At 38.9% G+C, this 24,463-nt stretch overlaps 1 protein-coding gene across 1 annotated transcript in view; it reads right to left on the bottom strand.

Annotated features, from left to right (window-relative positions):
• LOC138016588 (IQ motif and ubiquitin-like domain-containing protein) overlaps window positions 1-22,628 on the bottom strand; it is a 26,653-nt gene extending 4,025 nt beyond the window's left edge. Inside the window, exons 1-11 of the mRNA XM_068863759.1 lie at window positions 21,929-22,628; window positions 16,852-16,986; window positions 16,010-16,177; window positions 14,756-14,985; window positions 13,653-13,751; window positions 12,506-12,716; window positions 11,595-11,770; window positions 6,601-6,865; window positions 5,422-5,504; window positions 3,800-3,900; window positions 389-536 (exon numbers count right to left, since the gene is read on the bottom strand). Coding sequence (XP_068719860.1) covers window positions 389-536; window positions 3,800-3,900; window positions 5,422-5,504; window positions 6,601-6,865; window positions 11,595-11,770; window positions 12,506-12,716; window positions 13,653-13,751; window positions 14,756-14,985; window positions 16,010-16,177; window positions 16,852-16,986; window positions 21,929-22,538 — 2,226 coding nt within the window. The 5' untranslated portion in view covers window positions 22,539-22,628. The remainder of the gene's footprint in view (window positions 1-388; window positions 537-3,799; window positions 3,901-5,421; window positions 5,505-6,600; window positions 6,866-11,594; window positions 11,771-12,505; window positions 12,717-13,652; window positions 13,752-14,755; window positions 14,986-16,009; window positions 16,178-16,851; window positions 16,987-21,928) is intronic.
• Window positions 22,629-24,463: the final 1,835 nt, after the last annotated feature.

Genomic DNA, 24,463 nt, shown 5'->3' with positions numbered 1-24,463 from the left:
TCTCTCATTGGTTAATTTATATTTTGTCACAGCGACTTGTTGCCGGAAGTATACACACACTGCGACAACGCTGCTTTAGCTTGCTTTCGCTAATTTTGTCGCTGCGATTGGTCGCACGAATTTAGACCAGTTTGAATTCGTGCGACTACTCGCGCCGAAAAAATTCTGCCGCAGCGACAATGATTTTCATAAAATTAACCGTGTCACACAAGGCGAATAGTTGCGGCGACTTGTCACCTAGTGTGACCCGGCCTTTAAACTTTCAGAAAGTTGAAAGGGTTCCACAAGTTGAATACCGGGCAAACCTAAGCCAGCACTATCAACTTTGCTCACAAAACTGACGGGGCTTGCGTAAAATAAACTTATTAACTTTACCAGCAACTTTTACCTGAAGCAAGTAAACGATCTTGGATCCATCCTGGAAGCTTTCTTCTGATCGTCTCAGGTCCTTTAACATGGCTCTGTATTCTGAATAGTCATGCCGTAACCTAGCATCGTTGTCCAATTTCATACATTTTCGACATCTTCCAACAACCCTACGACCGCAAAGGAAAATACGAGTGAGAATTGATTCAATATATAAGATTTCACATATATTTCATTTTGAACTGCAGAATGGACACGAAGATCAACGCTCCCCCATCTTCACATATTTTGTTCTGGCGCCGAGGCAAATTTTCGTTTCGAAAACGGTCGATGCAATTTCAACAGCACTTAGAAAAATTTTTCTGTTGAGTTTTTTCTTTTTAATAAAGAAAAAAAAAGACCAAATTACGTATCAAACCCAAAAGAAATAAAGGAAAATAAATAATTTAAAAAAAGAAGGATAATGAAAAGAAAAAAAAAGGGCAAATTACATATCGAACGCAGGCTATGGGATTAGTGGCATACGTCACTCACCACTACACCATCGAGTTACACAGCCAAAACATTAAAAGTTTTACACATTTAACCAATTTGTATAAAATATAGTAAATAGTTGATTGAAATAATAAATCTAACTTATCCTCAACGTAGAGCAAATCATACCATAATCATTTCTTAGGTTTAATTTCTCAAACTGGGCGAAATTGCAGCTGATTTAGTGGAAAATTCAACCTCCTCGAGTCTATTTTATTCCGAAAGGCTATACTAAGCATAATATCGACCACTAAGAATGGCATCGGCCGTTTACGAAAGGAAAATAAGCGGCACCAAAAGAAAAAATGGTCAGATGGACGTGATATTTTTAGACTTTGCAAAGACCTTCGACTCGGTCCCCCACGAACGCTTATCATTACGGTTTTCGTTGAAAACTCCACGCCTGGCCCAGGTCTTTCCTCGCAGGCCGAAGGCAACGGGTTGTTGTGAACGGGATATCCTCAGACTGGTCACCTGTTGTGTCTGGCGTGCCCCAGGGCACTGTATTCGGTCCTACACCAGGGCTCGAAATAATTTCCGGAGAGTCCCCGGACACGATGACCGGCCAAATTCATTTTAGCTCGGTCACGTACCGTTTCTGCGACTTGCTATAACTGAAACAACTGAACAGCATGGAAATTTTAATTTCTTTCATTTTCAAAACGATCAAATGTGACCGGTGAACTTGACCGGCAAGACGAAAGGTTGACCGGTCAACTCCAAAATCAGTTCGGACATTGTCCGTTGACCGGCCGTTATTTCGAGCCCTGCTACACTCTTCTTGTTATTTATTAACGACCTGCCTGGCACTATTTCCTCTAACACTAAGTTATTTGCGGATGACTGTGTGTCGAAGTGTCAACTCAGTCAGAGACCACCACGATCTTCAAAATGACCTTTTGTGTTTGGCAAGATGGGCTGAAACCTGGCAGATGTCTTTCTCCCCCAAAACGAGCATGAAAATGACGATAACACTCAAGAAGTCCCCTTCAGTGTTCCAGTATAGCCTGTGCAACGTCCCGCTTGAGGGGGTCTCTTACCAGAAATATCTTGGGGTGGTCATCACTAGCACACTGAACTGGAACACCCAGTGCGAAGAGGTAAAGAAAAAGGCTAACGTGCTCCAGCGCAATTTATCATCATGCAGTATCACCATCAAGGAGCGCGCCTACCTTACCCTTGTGAGACCACTTGTGGAATATGCCACCCCAGCATGGTCCCCTTATACATCAAAAGGGATCACCATCGTCGAATCGATACAGCGACGTGCGGCCCGGTTTGTCCAACAAGACCACCGTCAAACCAGCAGTGTCAGCGAAATGATCGACAAACTCGGATAGGAATCCTTAAAAGTCCGTAGGGACCGGAAGGACTTAGAGCTGTTCTATAAGATCCATTACAATTTGGTGGACATCGTCTTTCCCTCTGAAATCGTCCCTGGCTCCTTGCGAACCACGGGTCACGATTTGAGATACAGGCAGCTAGCGTGCGCAGTGATCCTATTTAAGTTCTCCTTCTTTCCGCGCACAATTCCATCATGGAATAGCTTTTCAAACTCTGTAGTCACGGCCAACGACCTGGCGGCCTTTAATGCAGGTTTTGCAATTTGATTGCTGCCACCCATTGCCAAATTAAATTTATTGAAAGGCAATTATGTTATTTAAAGTTTAAGGCACCGAGAAAGTTCGGTCGAGCTGAACGAAATAGTGTGGTCATTCTTATACTGCGCTCTGAGTACAAGAAATTACTTTTATTCCTTGAATATGCGGCCCGTGTTCGCTCTGTAATCAAACCGGTCCAACCAAGGAACCTCAGTGTATACCGTGGTGTCTATCACGCAACCATATTTTGCGCGTTCTCTTGCCCTCGTACGGTGAAATGTCATAATAGTGGAACAGTAAATATTGTCACTAACTGACGATAGATCCACGTCATGATGGGACGCATAAGAGAAGGTTGGCAAACTACAAAGTTTGTGGGTTAACCGTACAGTTATTAGGGACCTTAACCAAGAACGACGTCCACGGCCACGAGAACGTTATCTAAAAATATTACTTCCCGTTATTATAATAATTTCGCGATTATTCCAAGTCGTTCTACATGGAAAGTGTGTATCAATATTCCAGAAACAACAATGGTATGAACGGTGTGGTGGATGTTTGGAGAGAAAGTTGAAAACTTATCGTCAGATGCTCGCGTCCTTCAAATAACCTAAAATGTGATCATTTCACGTTAAGGAGTTTTAGCAAAGACGACTGCTACGGCTACGGCTACGGCAACGCCACAAAGCAAGAATATTATTGGTTGAAAAAGGTAAAATGCTCGTGCTGCACGTGCAACACGAATTTCCGTGCACTTCTTTGCCGTACTCCACAAAACAACAACGAGAAATCACCAAATTTTAAGTTTTGACGACAACGTGCATGAGCATATAACAATGAAAAAGTCATTTTCAGTTTTGACTTTAAAACCGTTCGTACCCATCCATTTACAGGATAGTTCGCCTGTATTGTACCATGTGAACAAGACGGATTAATCGCGAAATACTTGCGATAGCGTTAAGTTATATTTTGGACTAACGTTTTCGTTGCTGTAGCCGTCGTCTTTGCTTAAACTCCCTGTTGTCAAGATGACAACGGCAAAGAAATGTATCAAAATGTCAAACGCACGTGCAGGGCGTGCAGAGCTATTGTTTTTTCTAATTAAAACTATTGTTATGTGGAGGTTGACTAGCAGTAGAGTTATTTTTATAGATTTATGTCGTAGAGTTAGAGTTAAGTTTCCAACTCTAACTCTACGACATAACTATATGAAAATAACTCTAAGAATAGCTGTCCCCTGTTGTGCGGCGTTCTCGTAGCCGTCGTCGTCCTTGCTCATAAGCTCCCTATTGTCTCACCTCGAATTTGACGAAAGCTGGAACTCCGTCGACGGCAAGTAAGCGTTACAGCTTGGACAGAAATAAATGTTCTTACGTAAAACCGTCGGGTCCTGGGGAACCTGCCAGAAATACAAGTCATGGTAAGAACTGTAGCACTGAACAAGAGTAAATACATTTCTGATCGCACGGAAACAACTTCCAGACAAGAACATGTACGTCAGATATGCCCTGCCACCCTCTTTTTCGTGCTTGCGCATGCGCTTATGAACGGTAAATTGAGAAGCAGGAACCGGCGTGAAATATCATCATATCATATATCTTTATTTACCCTCGGATTTTTTAGAGTAGCTTGGTGTAGCTAATATCTCCGAGCATTTACCCTCCCAAGCACGATATATCACAGAAGACAGACCACAACACCGGGAACTACATGCCCTACTCTTTACGACAAGTGTGCGGGTTCTTTCACGTCCCACAGGATTATGAACATTGAGGGGTTGTGAGACGGGACCTCCGGCTTATCGTCCTTATCCGAGAAGACTTGAAAGTCTAACCATTTGCAGATGTAGTTACAAAGGCAGCACTTTCTCCTCAGTTATTTAAAGACCCTGAGTGTTGGTCCGGCCGGAATTGAACTCACGACCTCCCGCGTGACAGCCCGTGCTCAACCAACTGAGCCACCGGTGCGCGGTGTAAAAAGTTCGAGCACAAGTGTATACAAAAAGCCTTAACATTTACGCAGCTCAAACGGTAGCCCTCCATAAGTGGGCTCATCGCCACTGGGTTATCAAAGTTTAAAAATGAAAAAGGTTTTTGCAAAAATTGCGGAGACCTTGGGCTGTAGGTTGAACGTGAACCTCCAACTACAGTTTCAGGTTTGGGTTTTAAGTGCTACAGGTTCAGCCAGTTTAAGCGTTTAGATTTATTTCAACAAAAAACACGCACTGCCGGGTGCGGACAAATTGCTCTACCTTGCAACATCATTGATCACATAAATCAGCACCGATTATACGTAAAAAATAAATATTAACCAAACAAACAAAAACGAAACCCGGATCATGAACTAGGTTACTGATTCCAAAGCTATTTTTTGCCGTTGAAAACCTCAACCTCAGACTTGAGGCATTAACGGTTGATCACGTGATAACCACCGTAGGTCACTAATATTTAATGGCGCTGCTTGTGTGTTTAGGAACGGGCTAGTAATTTATTGAAACAATTCCAGTATACAAGGGTATCACATTCCTGCTTTTTGGCAATCAAACGTGTGATCAAAACACAACAGTACGGAAGAATTACTTCAAAACAACATCACACGTCAATTTAAGAACACCGTTTCCTAACGAACCCTCAAGCAAAATGTGGTTGTCATTTTCCTTCACTAAGGCCCGTTTTAAACGTCGCATTTCACATGTGCTGAATCTAATGTACACGAGAGAAAACAATAGATTTTTCTCATTTGCATTAAATTCGGCACATGTGAAATGCGACGTTTAAAACGGGCCTTAGAAGAAACTTGCATTTTCCTCTCCGTTCCTTTCGCCGGTACACACCTGCGGTAAAACAGAGCTTTTGCGTTCATCAATATATTTAACTGTACAGAATACAAAATTAACTAATTTAACAAAGGCGAGTGATACCTTTATGAGATGAGCCGCTTGCGGGTTGAACAGAGGAGTTTTACAGTACTGAAGAAAGAGGGTTAGAATTCTCTTGCGCAAACCTTAAAAAAAGGAATAAATTCAAAAGCTACATTAGAACTGTTACTGCCACAGTACAGTTTTAAAGGGTGAAGGAAGTCGCCGGTTGATTCAACACGCCCAGTTGGGCCAAACTCTGGAGTCGTTAGCGAACTGAGGAATATGCTTCCCGCAAAATCGCTGGACATTTTTGTCCTCTCAAACAAGGACAATAAGGCATAAAGTTTGTGTGTAACAAAACTTTTAACAATGTTCATAGAACTAAGAAGACTCAATAGAGTGTTTTCACTCATGTGAGCCCAATTCCCAGAGGTTTAGTTGGGTTCACCAATATGGCCACCGTTCTATTGTTTACGTACACCTACAGGGCCGCGCAGAGCTCTCAAGTCTTAAAGTTTCCAAAGCGTGAGATGCTTGCTGCAGAGTGCGCCAAAGGCGGAAGTGTCCTGTGTTTCTTGTGCCGGAGGCGCCAAACAATTCTAGGGGGGTCTGGGGGCATGCTCCCCCGGAAATGTTTTGAAATTTGCACTTCTCAGATCGCTGGAAATGCACCGTGGAGTCCGCCATTTTGTTTCTTTCATGCTGCTTGCTAAGAGAGCCCATGTTATTATGGTCAGCCTGAGCTAACATATCGGCCTATAATTTATATATTAACGGGCGAAAGTCCTGAAGAAACAAGAAAAGTGGTCGCACACGAACAGATTGAACATTGGCCGAACTTCAGTGTCAGTGAAGGAGAGAATTCGGAATTCATGAGCACTTCTGAAAGCTTAAAAGGTTGAGTTACCTTCGAGAAAAGTGCCAATGCGTGAGAAATGCTTGTGTCGGCGTGAGATTGCATCGAAATGAGCGTGACTCACGCTCAGTGCGTGAGACTTGAGAGCTCTGCCGCCGTGATGATACGTGAAAACACACTATAAGAAGAAGCACCGCACCCATCAAAGGTGCGGTCAAAAGCCGACGATGTTGGATTATATTCAACTTCGGCTTCATTAAAAAAAAAAAAAACTAACAGTCTTGCAAAAGGGGTGACCATCATGCAAGGTATTGGGAAATGTTTGACAGCAATCACGTGGTGCCTTTGAAATCACCACGTATCTGGCGCACTTATTTGCTTACCTTCCAAATTGGTTTCCTTGACCCCTCTCATTAGCAAATCAGCTTCTCTATCAATCAGTTCAATGATCTCTTGCGTTAGTTTACAGTCGTGTTCTTTAACAGTGTGCTTTAAGGTCAGCAGTACATCCAATCGTTCATCCTGCGTTAAGTACTTCATGCTGAGTGTACTGTAGATGTCCCTTAACTCTTGAGCGCGTATCGTATAAGGCGTATCCATTTCTGTTATCTTTCCATCGTAAGCTTTCCACTGCTTTGGTGCAGCAGCCTTTTGTGCAAAAGATAACAAAAGAAGAAGTCACATGACTTCTCGAAAATGGTAACGTGCAATTCCTTTACTGATAAAAGTTACCCTTACATCGCAAACAAGGAGATGCTGAGCAAAAACGTCGGGCCGACGCCTATTTTTTTTAAGATTACCCAAATGCAATCAGTTTCAATCTTGTCCCCCCTTTCCTTTTGCTAAATGTATGTTTTTTTTTAATGTTGTTCAATAAATTCAAGTGGTTAGAGTGGTTTTCAATTGAGTGTCGAAAGTAATTAGATAATTACTATGGTTTTGCATTACTTCTCTCAGTGATTGGTTCAAAGTTATCGCACCACTTTTTCAACCAATCAAAAGTGAAACCAAAACCAATCGTGGCTCGCGCGTGCACATTTTCCCGCGCTTTGTGTCAGGTACGTGTAATTACTTCGAGTTTTGATTGGTTTACTGGATTGTCTCCGTCCTTTTTGATTGGCCAAAGTAATTACTTTGGTTTTGGTTATACGACACTCGTTTAAAAACCGCTCTATTGCAGTTGTTCACTCTTCTACTTTTTGGGCATTTTAGGAGTCATGACATCATTTTGCCTGACATAACCCCTTTTGGACGCATCTTATACGATTATTTTGCCAAATACGCGTCCTACAGATATTTTGCGAGTTGCGTACAATTTGTTGGTCCACTAAGGAAAACAAAAAAGAGCAAACTGTCTTGATTATATTCCCTTCGTTGTGAACCAGAAAATCAGCACAAAGCAGTGTACTGTTGTTATATTGTGTACTTATAAAATGCTATAATGTAATAGCGCAAAATTTAAAGTTCATACCAACTGAGATGAGGAGGTTAATTAACAATTTCAATGGTAAGGGACAAATGGAACAATTAAGATATATAATTGGCTGCCTGCATAGACATAATTAACAAATAGAGTGCAAGTTGTCCCTGGTGAAAATCCTTAAAGGATCTTTGAAGATCTTCACAGATCTTCAAAGACCTGACAAAGATCTTTAAAGATGAAGATCTTCACAGGATCCTTGAAGGATCTTTAAAGGATCTTCAAAGATTTTCTTACATTGAGGACTCTTGGGATACTTCATCAAGATCCTTGAGGAAATTATCAGGATCTTGCAAAGATCTTACCAAGATCTACACACAAAATCTTGGAAAGATCCTCAAAAGGATCCTTGAAGATCCTCAAAGAGTGACTGAGGATCTTACAAGGATCTTAAAAGGATCCTTGAAAGGATCTTAATAACATCTTTGACAGGATCCTTAAAGATCATACTAGGATCTTTTGAGGATCTTTGAAGGATCCTTATAGTGATCTTGAAAGAAACCTTAAAAGGATCCTCAAAAGATCCTCAAGGATTGTATGAGGATCCTTTAAGGATCCTAAAACAATCTTCAGAGGTATCTTGAAAAGATCTTTATCAGGATCCTTAAAGATCCTTTGAGGATCCTTCAAGGATCTTAAAGGGATCCTTAAAGTGATCTTGAAAGGATCTTTGTTACAATCCTTGAAAGATCCTATGAGGATCCTTCAAGGATCTTAAAAGGATCCTTATAGTAATCTTGAAAGGAACTTTATTAGGATCCTTGAAAGATCCTATGAGGATCCTTCACGGATCTTAAAAGGAACCTTAAAGTGATCTTGAAAGGATCTCCGTTAGGATCCTTGAAAGATCCTATGAGGATCTTTCAAGGATCTAAAAAGGATCTTTAGAGTGATCTTGATCCTTCAAGGATAAGGATCTTATAAGGACCTTTTTAGGAGTGAAGTGTATAAAATCCCTTAGGATCCTATGAGGTATTACGTACATGTACCCTCAATCATCGTTAAGGAACCAAACTTTGAACATAAAAATAATCACGCTGTACACGAATCAATTAAAAAGAAAACGTTTATTCTGATGTAATCCATTGATTGTCGGAAATATCAGTAACAGATTACCTTGTTTGATGAACTCGTAATAGCTGCAGGCCGGGCCAGGAGCAATATGAAACAATATACTCTCGAAATATCAAAGAATTCGTGTCAGCACGTAATCCTTTTAAAAAATACCAGGGCTAAAATACAGAATTCAGGGCCACATCTAGAGACTCTAGTGACGAATCGGCTCGATCAGTATCTTTTCACATTCCTTTAAGGGTTAATTCGATGAGTCTGCTATGATTTGTGCTCACTTTTTCTTTAAAGTACAGTCCGATGAATCGGAGGGTTGTAATCCTCCGCCATCTTGGATAAAACGCGAGAGATAAGACTGGAAACTAGTGAGCCATTTCCCTTTTGGTCAGCAGTCACCAACGATTGCTCCTCTTACAGTTCGGCGGTTTTATTCTAAGTTTGAATCAACGAGCATAAATCTTGTGATTCATGATTGTTTTGCCCTTTAAATACTGATTCAAAACGAGGAAATGCATACAGCAATCCAAGTACAAAGGTAGGCGCTAATTATAAGCAGATAATGTTTGAGTTGATGACTTATTGTCCTCGAAAATGACGATAGACTAAACCGGCTAACTCAACCAATTCAAATCTCTCGGGGTTAAGATTCTTTGTGTGTTTAATTTGCATGGCAATGAAGCATTCACATTTAAAATGATATGGTAATAGTGGAACAAAACGTTTAATTTCGAAAAGATTTTAATTGCGTACAACATTGAGTTAGCCGAAATTCGAACTTTTCAAACTTCAAGTCCCAAATAATTTGACATGTACAGGCAAGGATTATAATTCGCCTTACTTGCTCTAATCCTGTAAATATAGGTGAACCTTTAACGAGATTACTTACTAGTAATAAGGTTTACATCAAAAGAGTGGTTGTTGCAAATTATATGATTGGCAAAGGATCCCTTCGATTCTCTGTAAATGCTACGTGTCTGAGGTTCATAGCAATTTTCAAATTAAAGGTTAGGTGACGCACATTTATTTCCACTTCCACGGCATGACTTGCGAGTACATGTGGAATTCATGATAATCTATATGAGTAATTTGCCCTTATGGCTTTGTTTTTCTTTCAGGATGCATAACTGCAAAATATTCAGAAAAAGTTCTCAAAAAGCAGCCTCAGCCGACAATAGCACCAAATACTGAGTGAAGAAAAAAATTAGTAATAAAAAGATAGATAAAATGAAATAAATACAAATGTGTTAGGTAAAATCAAACGTTATTGTTGTAGTACATGTACTTGTACTTGTAATGTTTCTCTTTCGCTGTTTTTCTAGGCTACAATTTAAGGTTTTTGTCTTATTTTTAAGAAACATTTTCTTAATAAAAATGGCTGTTTGTGAAAATATTTTAAATATTCCCAGCCATATCTTCGATATTAATGAGTACTTGATAAAAACTGTATGAGTATCTATATTTTATCTCTATTGTTTCTATGATTATTAATATACATTCAAGTCATGTTATAGATAATTTTGAGAAATTGGTTTACTGTATGCAGCTAGACTTTTAATTGATGGATAACCATGCATGTGACCAAATAACTCCAAAAGCTACTATGATTGTGAGTTGAATAAGATGTGAGCAAAGTTGTCACAGAGTTTCAATGTTAAAACAACAATGTTGTCAAAGGCAACTTGATCCACATCAAGTCTGTGAAAAACAATAGTCAGTGCATCATTTGTTCAGGTTTGTTAGATTTTTATTGTATTCTTCCCATACCTTTGACCCAGGAGTTAGTGCCAATTTTGGATAACAAGCCAGGGTGATAAGACTTACCAAACTTCACTTGCATCTTACTCAAGTGAGAATCGTAGTGTGTGGCAGTTTTTCATTCAGTTCAATAAAGAATGCTAGCAAATAAAGTCCGATATTGATTTCCCATGATTCATCATTGTTATTTTACTTCAATCATACTTAGCATTATAACATAAATAGTTTACAGACAAATGAAGCATTTTATGTATTGAAGTTTCTCTTTTACAGAAAGAAAGCTCCTTTTTCCAGGTTAAATAAAAGAATTTGTACATCAAACTGCAGTCCAATAAGTGCAATTCAGGGTGAGAAGGTGGACAATAAAATTAATAATCTTGGCTAAGTTCCTGTAAAGTCCTAAATGATATTTAAACATAAACATCCTCAAGGATCTTGCAAATGATCTTGGCAAGGGTTTTTGAAGATCCTCAAGGATCTTGCACCAGATCTTTGAAGATCCTTAAGGATCTTGGATATGGTTTTTGAAGATCCCCAAGGATCTTTGGTTGGTTCCTTCAACATCCTCAAGGATCTTTGATGATCTTCAAAGATCTTGGTCAGGATCTTTAAAAAAAAATCCTTGAGGATCTTGCACAGGATCTTGGACAGGATCTTCGAAGATCCTCAAGGATCTTGGACAGGATCTTCGAAGATCCTCAAGGATCCTTGAAGATCTTGGCAAGGATCTTTGAGGATCTTGGCAAGAAAGGCTAAGATCTTTAAGGATCTTTAAGGATCCTAGGTAGGATCCTTGAGGATTTGAGAAAAGATCCTTAGAAAGATCCTCAAAAAGATCTTTGAGGAGTCTTTAAGGATCTTCAAAGATCCTTCAAAGATTTTCACCAGGGGTAGTGCTTACTTAACCCCATTGAACCATTTGTGCATTTGATCGTTAGGGACATTAGTTCGATTTCCACTCTGGTCAGAGTTTTTCTCTGTCTTGCGTGGGTCCTCCTGCAGCCATCATGTCTTTTCCAACAACTTGACACGCTAAGAAACGGAATCATGTAAACAGGATTGTTAACAAACCTTGTTCAAGAAACCCTTTATTCTTTTGTCTTTGTTTTCATCATCAGCAGCTAGCTTGTGTCTATCAATAGAGGCTATCAGATAGGCTTCTTGCTCCAGTAGTCCTACAAGTGCAGCTTTTCTTTCAGGTCCAGAGTGTAATTCATCTATGCGAGCCATCTCTTCCTTGCGCCACTCTGATCAGACGGATAAGGAATGAATGAATGAATGAATGGGTTTATAGTAAACCTTCCATGCGTAGCTGGCGGGATAATTCAAACAAGCACAAGTGAATCTATGGTTGTTCTGTTTTTTGGGGCCACAAGTTGGAATTGGTGAATTGGTGAATTGGCTTCGCCATGCACTCGCTCGCTCTCGTGGCCACAAGGCAAAATGGAACAACCATCAATCTGCTAGCGAGTGTTTGAATACCCCCCCCCCCCCCCAGCTATGCAGGCTACATAATAGACTACTAGGTCAGCCTGAGAGATCGCAGATCGATCAAGTGACATCCAGTAAGTGAAAAGTTAATGAAGCACGAGACTGGGGGGGGGGGAATTTGGTCTCACTAAAGGTGTTTTGGGGAAAACACATTCATATATGGCCCTGAAGGTCTCCTTCAGGGTTGCACTCGAAGAGATATAAAAGTGTATATTATTTTACACTTTTATATTTCTTCATGTAGGTGAAAGTATTAGATGATGATGTCTTTGCCATCATTAAAAGTCCCTGTATTTTAAATTTCTCTTTGTTTAATATGTTCTCTTTCAGGGGTCAAAAAAAAAAAGTAAATGCAAAACCTAAGTTACCTTTACTTTCTCAAGGCTCATTTATGCCATACCACTATAATTATTCACATTATTTTACATCTTTTTGTATTAATTTCACAATAACAAAACTGAAATGTGGAATCAACACTGCAATCAGCTTACTCTCTAAATGTGCATACAGAAGATCAAAGTCTCCCTTGGTTTTTGGGTTCAATCTCCTCTCCCATTCTCTTTTTATTCTTTCAGCTCTTTCTCGCTGCTTCCTTAATTCTTCCTGTCTCTCCCATTCTAGACGTTTCTTGTGGTCTTCTCGGAGCTTTTGGACATAGTTCTTTGCAAGCCACCTTCTCCAATAGGTTTGAAGGATTATGACCTGGAAAGGGGAAAAACACCATCAGGTCTTTTTTTCACACAACACCGGAAGGTCAATGACATCCTATAAAACAATTATTATTTGATTTGTAGACTATGTTAAGTAACTTGGATTACCGGTAGTATCACTCAACTAGTGGACTAATGCAAATCCTGCATTTTGATTGGCTACGCTACTAGAGGACTATTAGTAATAGTCCTAGAGTAGTGAAAAGCGTGACGCTTTCTTTTGTTTTATTCCCAAATAAATATTAAGTCTTCCACTTGCATTTGCTAAATTTATTATTACCTTTTCTGTCCGACTAGTTGGGTGATACTAAAACAATAATTAGACCCTTCGCCCTCAAGGGCTATGGGTCAATAGCCCATTTAACTTCGCCTCATGGGCTATTGACCCGTGTACGAGTCTAATTGTTAAATAAATTTAGACCTTATTCATAAATGGTGGCCAATAAATTATTCCTTTGCCCTTGTGCAAATTAAAAAAGACCAACTAGCCTTGTTTGCAGGGACAAAATATAAAAGAAATATTGCTCTAGTCAAAACATTTAAGAATATTTATTGGCTGCCATTTGTGAATACGGTCTATGTGTACGTCCTTTAAACCATTATTTTAATGACAACTTAGTTCATCAATGGTCATATCTCAATAACCCAAGCCCAGTGAAAATGCATGTAAATTATTGGACTATTAAACTGGGCCAAAGTTTTTGACTAGACTCAGATGTTGTTAAAGTCAAGATATGGTTTGAATGACTGGACCCAGACGTTAATTATTTAAGGTGACATAATGTGATTTTTAAGTGGACCTGGATGTTGTAAACCCATTTACACCTAAGCAACCCCAATCGGCGGGTAAAATCATCTGGCATTAGCTAGAGTAAACATTGTAAGTTTTACTCTCAAGTGGGGAAGGGAAGAACACTTAGAGCCTTACTTTCTTCAATATCCTTCGGTGATGCTGTTCAGCAGTGACATATTTCCCAGGAATCAGTATTTTGTCAGTAACATTTGACACATAGCAGCCATCTTTGGTCTGAGTTAAATCAAAATCAAAATTGCAAATTACTAAATGATGCACTGATCTCTGTTATAAACTTACTTTAGAAAGTAAAATGACATGTCAAGTGTATGACATTATTGTACATGTGCTGTACATGTACATTGTGGCTTAATACATGTAGTTGCATTCTGTAATTATAATAATATTATGTGCAAAGTCCTCATCAAAATCGACTCTCAGTCAATTACATCCGACTGCGGGCGGATACCCTCGATAGGGATAACCTCTGGTATCCTTCCCTATCCTTGAAATAAATGAATAAAGGTGTTATTAAAGTCAAAAATAATTGTGACTGGCACTCCAGAATTGCAGAAAATGGTACAAATGAATGTACCTGCATGCATGCATGCAATTTTCATTAGCATCGTGAAGTGTTAAAATCTTTTTCTGTTCTCCTCAACTCAACATCACTAGACTGTTATAAAATAAGGTGGTGATTCAAAATGTTGCAATTTTGTCTCCCTAAATCTACATCCTAAGTAAACATAAACAGTCAAAAAACATGCTAACATAAAAACAACATGTATGGTAATTAGCTCTATTGTTAAAACTTGGTAGTAAAGGCACTTAGAATCAACAGACAGGACACTTTGTGATACATGTATATAAATTTAATCAACAATGACGGCAGATCTCAATACTTATAGTACTTACATTCCTTCCATACTGTAGACACAGACGACAAAAGCAATGTATGTACTGTATCTCAAGTTTAAATAATTATATGTGACACTGTATATTGTGTATTTTCTCGGTGCACAGTACCACTTGGAAGACTTAACAGTCAAGCCAGGCTTGATTACATGTACTTGATGGTGCAAAGTTATGAAATTTCCTTTGCATTGCATGGCAAAAAGGATTGTGCTAAGATTTTTTCAAAACCAAGAGCCATTAACCGGTAATTAAGAACAAAAACAAAGAGCAAAAACCAAATAGCAGAAAAAGGAAACACAACATACAAAAAATAAACACTATACCATTTGTGTCGAGGTGGTATTTGTTGTTTGTTGCAATCTGTTTCTAAGTTTGTATGTCTGTGTATCTCGGTGGAACTTTTCCACAGGTGATGGTACACGAATCTTGGGTATTGTTTGAGCAGAAGCATTGTGAAATTCAGCCCCTGTTAGTCGGTGTCTGTAGCCTCCTAAGAACGGCTTCTTTTGATTCTCTTGCACAATGCAAACAGCAACCTCAACCTCTTTGCCCTCTGGAATGACACATTCAAAACGATTATCATAATGATAACTAATCAGTTAATTAGTCAAACAATATCAGCCAAATGAGATCAACCCTTTCATTAAAAGTGAAAATGGGTTAAGGTTGAAGAAGTAACTGTAGTACTGTTATACTTTTCCAAAAGAACCAATTAAAACTGTTTTTTATTGGAAATGCAGTATCTTGACTTGAGAATAGTCATTTGGGAGCTTTTAAGCACACAAAATTTTGGAGCCATTGTTGGCAGCCGGAAGTGCATGAGCAGCTAATTTCCTTGACACCACCATATTCAAATTATATATTTTTTGGTATCTTTTCAACATTTAACCCTTTCACCCCTGAGGGGCTTCCCATTGACGAGTAAACTCGTCTGGCGTTAGACAGAGTAAAATCTATAAGTGTCACTCTTAGGAGGGAAAGGGTTAATTAAGAGATGATTACCGGTAGTTTTAAAATCTGAGAGAGACCACTGTACAGTGTAAGTCCTGATGAGAAATATTAAATCACTTCTGATTTTTGTCAGGGGCTTCAAAACATCTTGTGCTTATTAGCTCTGTATTACAAAACTACAGTACTCTAGCCTGCAAGCTGCTCACTTGTTTTGGGTATTGAGTGAGTATGGCCAGCACGCAAGAGGAATGGGATGTGAAAAACTTTCCCACTGGAGAAATTGCCACCCAAAACCCAAAACAAATGAGTCTGCTCTTAATTAGGATTAGCCTTACTGCAGCAGATAAAGCCTGAATTGCCTGACCAGTTTAAAAAATTAAGCTGTGAACACTAACTACACTGTAAATGGGCCATTATTCTAGTTACATGTTCCCCATTGACTCCCAGGCATTGACTCCCAGGCATTGACTCCCAGAGGTTCCCCAGAGTAAAATATTAAGTCCAGTTCAGGCTGGCTTGGGAGTCAAAGTGTTAAACATGCTGTCATGATTCCCCTCACTACTATTAATAGTATTGGAAATTCATTTTCATGGTTGGTAAACTGCAAAAACATGAATCAATTTTACCAAGTTCTACTTTGACTTTAATCTTGTCAGGTAGTTTGTAGGTTTGAGATGGCTGCTTCAAATGAAGAGGCTTGTTGACAGGATCTGATGACTGAATTTCCACTTGAACTGTCTGCCCAGCCATGATACCCAGATCTGATAATACTGTATGGTCTTCTATTGGATTTCCTAGTCACAACAATTGTTTTTATTTTCTATAAATACATGTACATGTACATGTATCATTATTGTTATGGTTACAAACAAATTATTAAACAAGCAATAATCCAAAGTTTGTAATAACAGACCATTTTACAGTTGTGTGCTCAGTTACCTGGCCTTTGAATGAAAGTGAGTCTGGAGTTGACCTTGCTTCGATAGAAACCTCACTGCTTTTCTTATGTTAATGATGTTGTTCTCATGCTAATTAGTGGGAATTTACATAAGAAAAGTGGTGAGGTTTCTATCAATTAAGCAAAGTCAACTCCAGCCTCACTTTCATTCAAAGGGCAGGAAACTAAGCACACAACTGTAAAATGGTTTATTATCTCTTGACATTGACTGCAAACGTGTCTAATCAATCTTCCAATTACTTTACTGTAAATGAATAACCTTTATTAGTATATACTAATTTACAAACAGTGGATAGCGTTGAACTTGCATGCTGATTGGCTACTCAAACTCCGGATATCCTTTGCTATTCAACTCCGAGCAATTCGCACAAAATTTGCGCTCGGTAATGTTGCAATCTTTGCAGGAATAAATGATTTAAAATCATCTTTTTGTGACTATATTATCTCAGTATATATACTAAAACAACTTGCCACCTCCACTAATTAACAATAATAATTATTACTGCTTACCACCAAAAAGTAACAGTATTTCTTGGCCAGGATGATTAAACTCTGATGCAAAATGATTTCTAAGCTCTAGGAAAGACTGCTTTAATGAGCATGTCATCTGCTGTACAGGACCATAAGGCTTGAGGATGAATTCAACTAAAAAAATGACAACATTGTTTACCATAAACATCATTCTTATGACAAAGTAATTAAGCCAAGACTTTATAGTAAAATCAAATTGAATGTGATAACTCTGCCGCTCAAACCATACTTGTCAAACGTAACTAATGACAGTTTTATTCGACCTTCAATCAGTGGTTTTTTGTACATACGCATGACCTCGGTCCATAAACACGCTTAAATGAATGAGGCCAATATCCAGCCGTCTTGACAGAACAAGCTTGGTCAATAAAGGAATTATTATGGATAAAACACAACAAAATTATCTTCAATCTTGCCGGGCCATTAGCAAAAAATCCCGAGCGGCCAAGATAACTAAGTCTTGCATCTTGCCTGCTCGGGTAGCCAATCACAGTGCAGGATTTGGTTTATATTGCTTGCTCATGGAGCTAGTCACACGTGACCCTCCATGTGATTTTGATGCTAGACTTCCACTTGAAAACAAATGAATTTAACTTAATTTAAGTATGCTTTAACATGCAAAGAATCCGTCCAAATTTCAAATTTCTTTTGTTAAAGCGTGTTTACATTCTTGAACAAAAACCACGTGTGAAATAGCATGGCAAAATAAGTGTGCAAGAAACACACAAGAAGTGTGTAAAGGCAGACGGCAGATTCGAAAATCTTACCAATACCTTACAGTCCGACATGACTCGCTAATTGTACGACTGTGTCTTTAAGACAATCAAAGCAGGGTATAATGAATGTTAACATGTTTTACAACTCGCCAGCAGCAACAGCTTCATAGTTTTGTTATTTCTAGCTGCTCTGGTCTAGTAAACTTTTCGCAGTTTTCGTTTGCCAGCAAAAATAAACATTTGCTTGTTGTGACACCAGTTTCAAGATAATTTCACAGTGGCCCTTCCCTGTCACGTGCTAAACAAAACTTTTCCTTGCAGCAAAATCAGATAAATGTGATCAGCACATCATAAAATGCTCAAGATAATGATACTCAATCATTAATTTTGACAATGGCCTCTCGCTGGCACGTGTAAAAAAGCCCCCCAAACGTTTCCTTGCAGAAACAAACAAACAAATGCGACCGGCAAGTTTGTAAAAAATCTTTACTTTGAACAGGGTAGCCACCATGGTTTTCAGTGGTTCGGGGGATTATTTATTATTTTCACAGAATATTGAAAATCTGTAGTTATTTTTTTCCATTTTACCCAGTTAAGGAGCGTGTTACTTCGTTCTGGGTTTTGCTAAACTTTTTTTCTTGTGTTATATATACCTGTAAACTAGCTGGTGATCTTTTTTCACAAAAGCTAAGCGTAATATATCACAATAAAACTTGACTTGACTTGACCATTTGAATCAGCGAATTATGTCCTGAAAAACCGAAGATAAATTATGATCTTTTCAATGTTTGCCGTGACGTGATATTTACAATCATTTCACGATGGCCTCTTGCCGACACATGCAACAAAAACCCAATACTTTTCCTTGCAGAAAAATCAAATACACTGTAAATGTGATCAGTGCATCATAGAGCCTTTGAAGAAAAATATTGTTTCTGAAGGGAAAGCATTTTACCCATTTAAAATCAGAAAATCATACCCAGCAGAACTGAAGATGTTTATTTTTTCAATATTACTGCAATTGCTGTGACGCCAGACAAGACAACCAAGCACTTAAAAAAAGAGGTACGCAATGCGTACGTGTGGTAGTGCAGTAACACAGCACTGTATCGTGTCAACTGAGCTGCGTTTTGTCTTTAGTACATTTGCGTAATATGTAGCTGTACCGGTAATAGTACATGTTGTTATATAGCACGATATTGTTTTGGTACCGTATATCATAAATGATCATATATAGTGCCATGGTAGAATGTCTTTAATTAAGGTAAATAGCGCTAGCCCCCTGAGAAGACAGGTGGTTACTACTAAAATACTAAAATCAAAGAAAGATTGAAGGAAATAAAAGAATCGAGAAACATTGGCTTCGAGGCTGACAAGTCGATCAAGTTCCCTTACAACTTCTTTTTGACCACAACTTTGGGCATGCACTCTGAGCACCTGTAGCTTTGTAAGACAAACGTTCAGTGAAGTTAATCCATGTGAGGTGGGGATAGTATTTGGATGGGTGACCTCAAAATAAGGGACTTGCCGTCAGAAACAAAGGACCACTCAAAAATGTGAACTAAGCAAGGTACAGATTTTGTTAGCCTGCTTTATGCAAAACAAATATTGATGCAAAAGTAAATAAATAATTTGATACACAGTTTTTAGGAAGAGAATAAGAAGTTTCCAGGAAGTGTCAATTGAGAATAAAATATTTTGCCATCAGCAACAAAATTTGCGACATGTCAAAACAACTGAGTTGAGAATATAAAAAGTTACCATCAGTGAAAAACATTTTGGGAGATATTTGCTACGTTCAATTTTTCTATTGTACTTCTGGCTGCACACATAAATCGCAAAATTGAAAGTGACATCGAATTCAGCAGGTGCCATGATCAAGTTACCTTGCATGTTTACTCGCAAAACAAAGGATAAACCTGTGTCAAAATGATGGCAAGACACTGGGTTTTTGTTTTTGTGGGTTTTTTTTTTTCTTTCAAGTGTTTTAAAGATTGACAAGAAATAGGAATTCGACACAAAGATCACAATTGCCCAAATCTTGAGGTTCTTGACCATTGTTTCTGCAAAGTCAAAAATTCACCATCCTAGACTTAGTCGATGTTATTTATCACCAAGTAATTCCATCGTTTTGGAAATAGCACCTACTTTATTACTCATCAGCGTCACGAATTCATGCCGATTCTGGAGCTCAATTTGTTGAAACTTCAGTTCCCTTCCAGCAGACCTGTTTTATGTTCGTGAGTCATCATGCGCTACGGGCCTATTTGCAACCACAGTCTTACAATCACTCGCTCAATCACTCACTCTTCCAAACCTGGTGACACAGTGTGTAGTGCACTTACATGTATACATGTAAAGTGCACTACCACATTATAAAACTCATAATATATATAGATAACATTCAAAGAAACATGCTTTGATGATTAGATTTTTTAAACTTGATTACAAACTCTCTTTTGATCGGCCACTATATCTCGCAGTGTAAGCAAATGTGGCAACTGAGAAGTTCAAGATTGGCGGGCAAAAAATACACATCAATGCGGGCCATTGCATTGACCCATTATCTTTTCTCACACATCAAAACAGCAACCAAAAGGAAAGAAAGGGTGGTTTGTACCTTTGCAAAACTGTGTTTATATTGAACATGTTTTTGCTCGAATTGTTTTGGTCTAGTGCACTTTGGTTGCATACTGCCAGTTCAAGCATACTAATAAAGAGGTATGATTAGGCTTTATAGCATGCAAGATTTAGCACACTACACTGCAAGTGTGCTTAATTATGCACACTAAGTGTGACACAGTGGACACGATGATGAAGCAAAGAATTTGCCATGCTACAGTGTAAGTTTTTATAACAAAGCCAAGTGTGTTCTCTGTTGTCTTCCAAATTAAATCTGTGCATTTATTATATAGATACTGATGAAATACCAGGATTTCTCCTTTTGCTAAAAAATCATATCTTCACCGCATGCAGTGAACATATCATTTTTATCTTTCACATGTGAGAATATAGGTGTCGTCATGGTAACAAACACCATAAGCCAAGAAAACACGAGCTTCCTCTTTATGGTAATTGATACTTTTGTGCTTTAATATAATTCTTCTCTACTGCATTAACATTTTTATTGCAAAATTTTACATTATCATGATTTGTTTTGTCACAACTTTCATATCTTGTTTCATGTTACACAACAAGCATGTTTAAGTGGTTGGTGACCACTTTTTCGTTTCGAAAATGAGTAAAACAAGTTGTTTTAAATCTAGACATTTCATCAATACAATACAAATTTTGTCTTCTCGTGCTGAAAGCTCGAAGATAAAATTGGTATCCCCGCGCAGCCATGTAACATCCTCTACATCTGTAATACTAAGAACACCCTTAGAGTGTTGTGTTAGCGTGTTATGAGCGTGCTATCACTTTAGCATGTAAGTCACATAGAGGGTCACACATAACAAATGAAAGCACTGACTGGCCCAACCATAAACATGGGCTCCACTTTTCCCTAAATTGTAGTAATTAAAGAAGATTCTTTCAAACCTAAGATAAAATTCATTTTGACAGAGACAACAGTCTGTTGCTCAAACCAGCTGCCAACTTCTAATTATTTTATTGAACTGCAATGTACAGCTTTACCTGTTTAATGCCCGACAGGCCCCGATCTTATATATATCGAGATCAAGTTTTAAGGCCACCGCACACGATTCGACTTGCAGCGCCAGTGCCCAGCCCCGGCAAATTGTCTTGGTCCACCACACACTACTTAAAGCGGGCAAGGCCTGACAAGATAATTTATGAAATTTTCTGAAACCTAGCACTGTCAGATATTGCGCGACAGGCCCCGCTCTTGACACAGGCTGAATTCACCACACACTAGCCAAGAAGTCAAGATTTTCCATTGCACAACAAAAAATTGCCTAGTGTGCGGCGGCCTTTAAGGTCTGAATTAAGCCACAGAATATAGATTTCAAAGATCTTGGTCACAACTTCAAGAAAACAAAAATAGCAAAGAACAAAGTGCTTGCTATCTTTCTTTAGTTGCGCAAGTGTGCAAGTATATTTAGCAACAAAAAGACAAGGACTGTTGTGAAAAAAGATTGTAATGAATTGGCGGTAAAATACAGAAACCCAGACACGAGATAATGCTTCATGAGACAAAAGCAAGGTGAGAGGATTTCAGGCCTTTGTTTATCAACTTGTTAGTCAGTGCTGTCCTTGTCTTGCTGTATACGATCAAAACAAGTACAACAGATATTGTACTTAATGGGCAAAGTACAAAAACGTTTGCTAAAAGATCAAAAAATTATGCCGAGATTATAAAGTTTCACTAAGAAACCTACCATTTGCCGAGAAGCCATCTTTTGCGTTTCTTGGAAATTCTATGCGACTTCCTGCGGGTGTTATGCTGTCAATAGACTTTTCAGCTTGAGATGTAGGAGGAGCAACCAAAGGGGAATCACTCTCTGACTGGGATTCGATTACTTGGTTTAAGCTCGTATATTGTTTAACTGGGCTACCCACAAGCTCTTCCTCATTTTTTCCAAATGGTGATTCTCTACCCACAGTTTGGACGGTTGTTTCTTCTGTTTTAACGTCTCTATCAGGCTCTGAAATCACGACAGACATAGTTGTTTCTTCTCCTCTAGTCTGTGCGATTTGCTCGGTATCTTGTTCTTTGGAAACATTTTCGTTATTTTGCTCATCTGCTGTCGGTCCCGTGTTTTGCTCCCTCTCTACAATTTCGTATTCAGCATTTTTCGTTTGCTCTCGATCATTATTTTCGACTTCATCTCCCTCACCTCCTTTACCTGGATCGCCGCCATCTTGATCGGCAGGGTTGTGGGATTCCCCTGATCTTCCCTCTTTGCTCACAGGTTCCTGAGCTTTTTGGTCCTCGTCTTTATCCTCGTTTATATCTTGATTATCTGTATTTTCTTGCAAATCAGACATCCCTGAGTACAAATTGGCAAATAGTGGAGGGAAAAAACGTTTTCCGCACAAACCTGATACTGCTCGAAGCTAAATCTCTTTTGATTCTGTGTTGTTTCCATGGAAACAATCAAGACCATCACGGGCTCAGGGTAACTACAGCTGACCTTAAAAATAGAGGACTCACAGTAATTCTTCAAAAGCAACCAATTTCTTCCGAGTGAAGCACAGTCACTCCTCTCTTAACGCCTCTGTAAGACGGACACCTCTATAAGAAGGACACCTGGTGCTGTTCCCGTCCGTTTCTTAGTCATTTTACCATAACCAAACTCTCTATAAGACGAATGAAGGGGTAGTTTCTAAATAAACCGTGGTGCTGCGTCGGTGGGGAAGTAGTATACAAAAATTTGGTTTTATCAACGGAGTTGATAATGTAAATTGGCCACCGTACAGAGATTCTAAAAGCTGACGTTTCGAGCGTTAGCCCTTCGTCAGAGCGAATCGAGGAATTATGGGTTACGGACACCTCCACTAAGACGGACAACGGACACTTTGAAATTGTCAACGGACACTTGTGAGGTGCTGAATGTGACCGCAAATTACGATTTAGGGAAGAAAAATTATTTTACGAAACTATTTTTAACACCAGACGTTTAATTGACAGCTCTTATCTTGTCGCCGGAATACATACAGTACAAGTTTAAATCAGTCTTTGTTCCATTCAAAAAAAATCTTGGAGGTGACAACCGAATTGTATGGTAATCTAAAACAGGTAGGTTTCGTTCAAGTAAATAACTTTAAAAAAAAAAACTTTAAACAGACGTATATTCACTGTGCACAGGTTCAGCATTATTATCTCAAAATTCCTGGGGTCATGTTACGTCGATCATGCTCTATAAGCCGGACACCTCTCTAAGACGGACAGCTGAGGCTAGTCCCGATGTTGTACGTCCTGGAGCACAGGTGCCCCAAGCTCAGTGTGAGCATGCCCGACAAAAATATAAGGCTCTGTATGAGAATCCTGATAAAAAGCTTAAGAAGATAATTATATGAAAAAAATTTCAACTAAAAAGCCTAACCTTATTTTATCAGAAGTCTATTATAACCTTTGACAACCACGAAATTGAGAAATGGCTCAAATCGCGTCGGATCTGGAAAATAACCACACACCGGGAAGGAAGCTATCCATGATGGCAATAAGCTTTGGCTGATTTTTTCATATAATTATCTTCTTAAGCTTTTTATCGGGATTCTCATACTGTGCTTACAGACAGTTGATGGGGATCATGGGAAATGAACATATTTCTTTTAAAAGCAAAACCACAATGCCTGGACTTGCAGGACTTGAACCTGGGAACGTGTAATTAATAACCCCTTCACTTAACCGCTAGACTACCACTGTGATGCCACCTGTCCAGGTGCTGCTTTTACTTTTTTTCTTTTTATTTGCGACCACAAGTCCTGGGACAGAGTAATCTAAATGGAGGATTATACTTCATTTGGAGCAAACTGACAATGAAGGATAATCCTTCATTTGAGGAAGAGATCGTGTTGTCAAAAGAGATACCAGGCTCTTCTCAGACTCCTCATCCCTTCCGCGCAACCTCGTTCCCAGGGTCTTATCGGCTTTCAATTCAGTGAACTAAAAAGACCGCTGATTGGTAATTTTCACATGAGCTCTGATTAGAAACATGGCGGTTTGTGCATGAGGAAAGAAGAAGAACAGAATTTGTTTTAATTATTTGCAAAACTGTGGCTGTCCCGTAAGAAGCAGCTGCAAATTAACAAGCATAACATCTTCATAACAGTCAAAAATAATTTGCCGATTTTTCACTTTGCACGGTGGTCTATATCAGGCTTCGATTCCACGTAAAGCTATGTTGGCTTAAATTAATGGGGCGTTTCATGTGTCTACTTTGCGTGGGAATTTTGTTATTGAAATTTGT

This window comes from Montipora capricornis, chromosome 9 (genome assembly GCF_036669925.1).
Source record: "Montipora capricornis isolate CH-2021 chromosome 9, ASM3666992v2, whole genome shotgun sequence".
Taxonomy (NCBI): domain Eukaryota; kingdom Metazoa; phylum Cnidaria; class Anthozoa; order Scleractinia; family Acroporidae; genus Montipora; species Montipora capricornis.
Note: the sequence above shows the minus strand (reverse complement) of the source record. Positions and strands in the feature narration are given on the sequence as shown.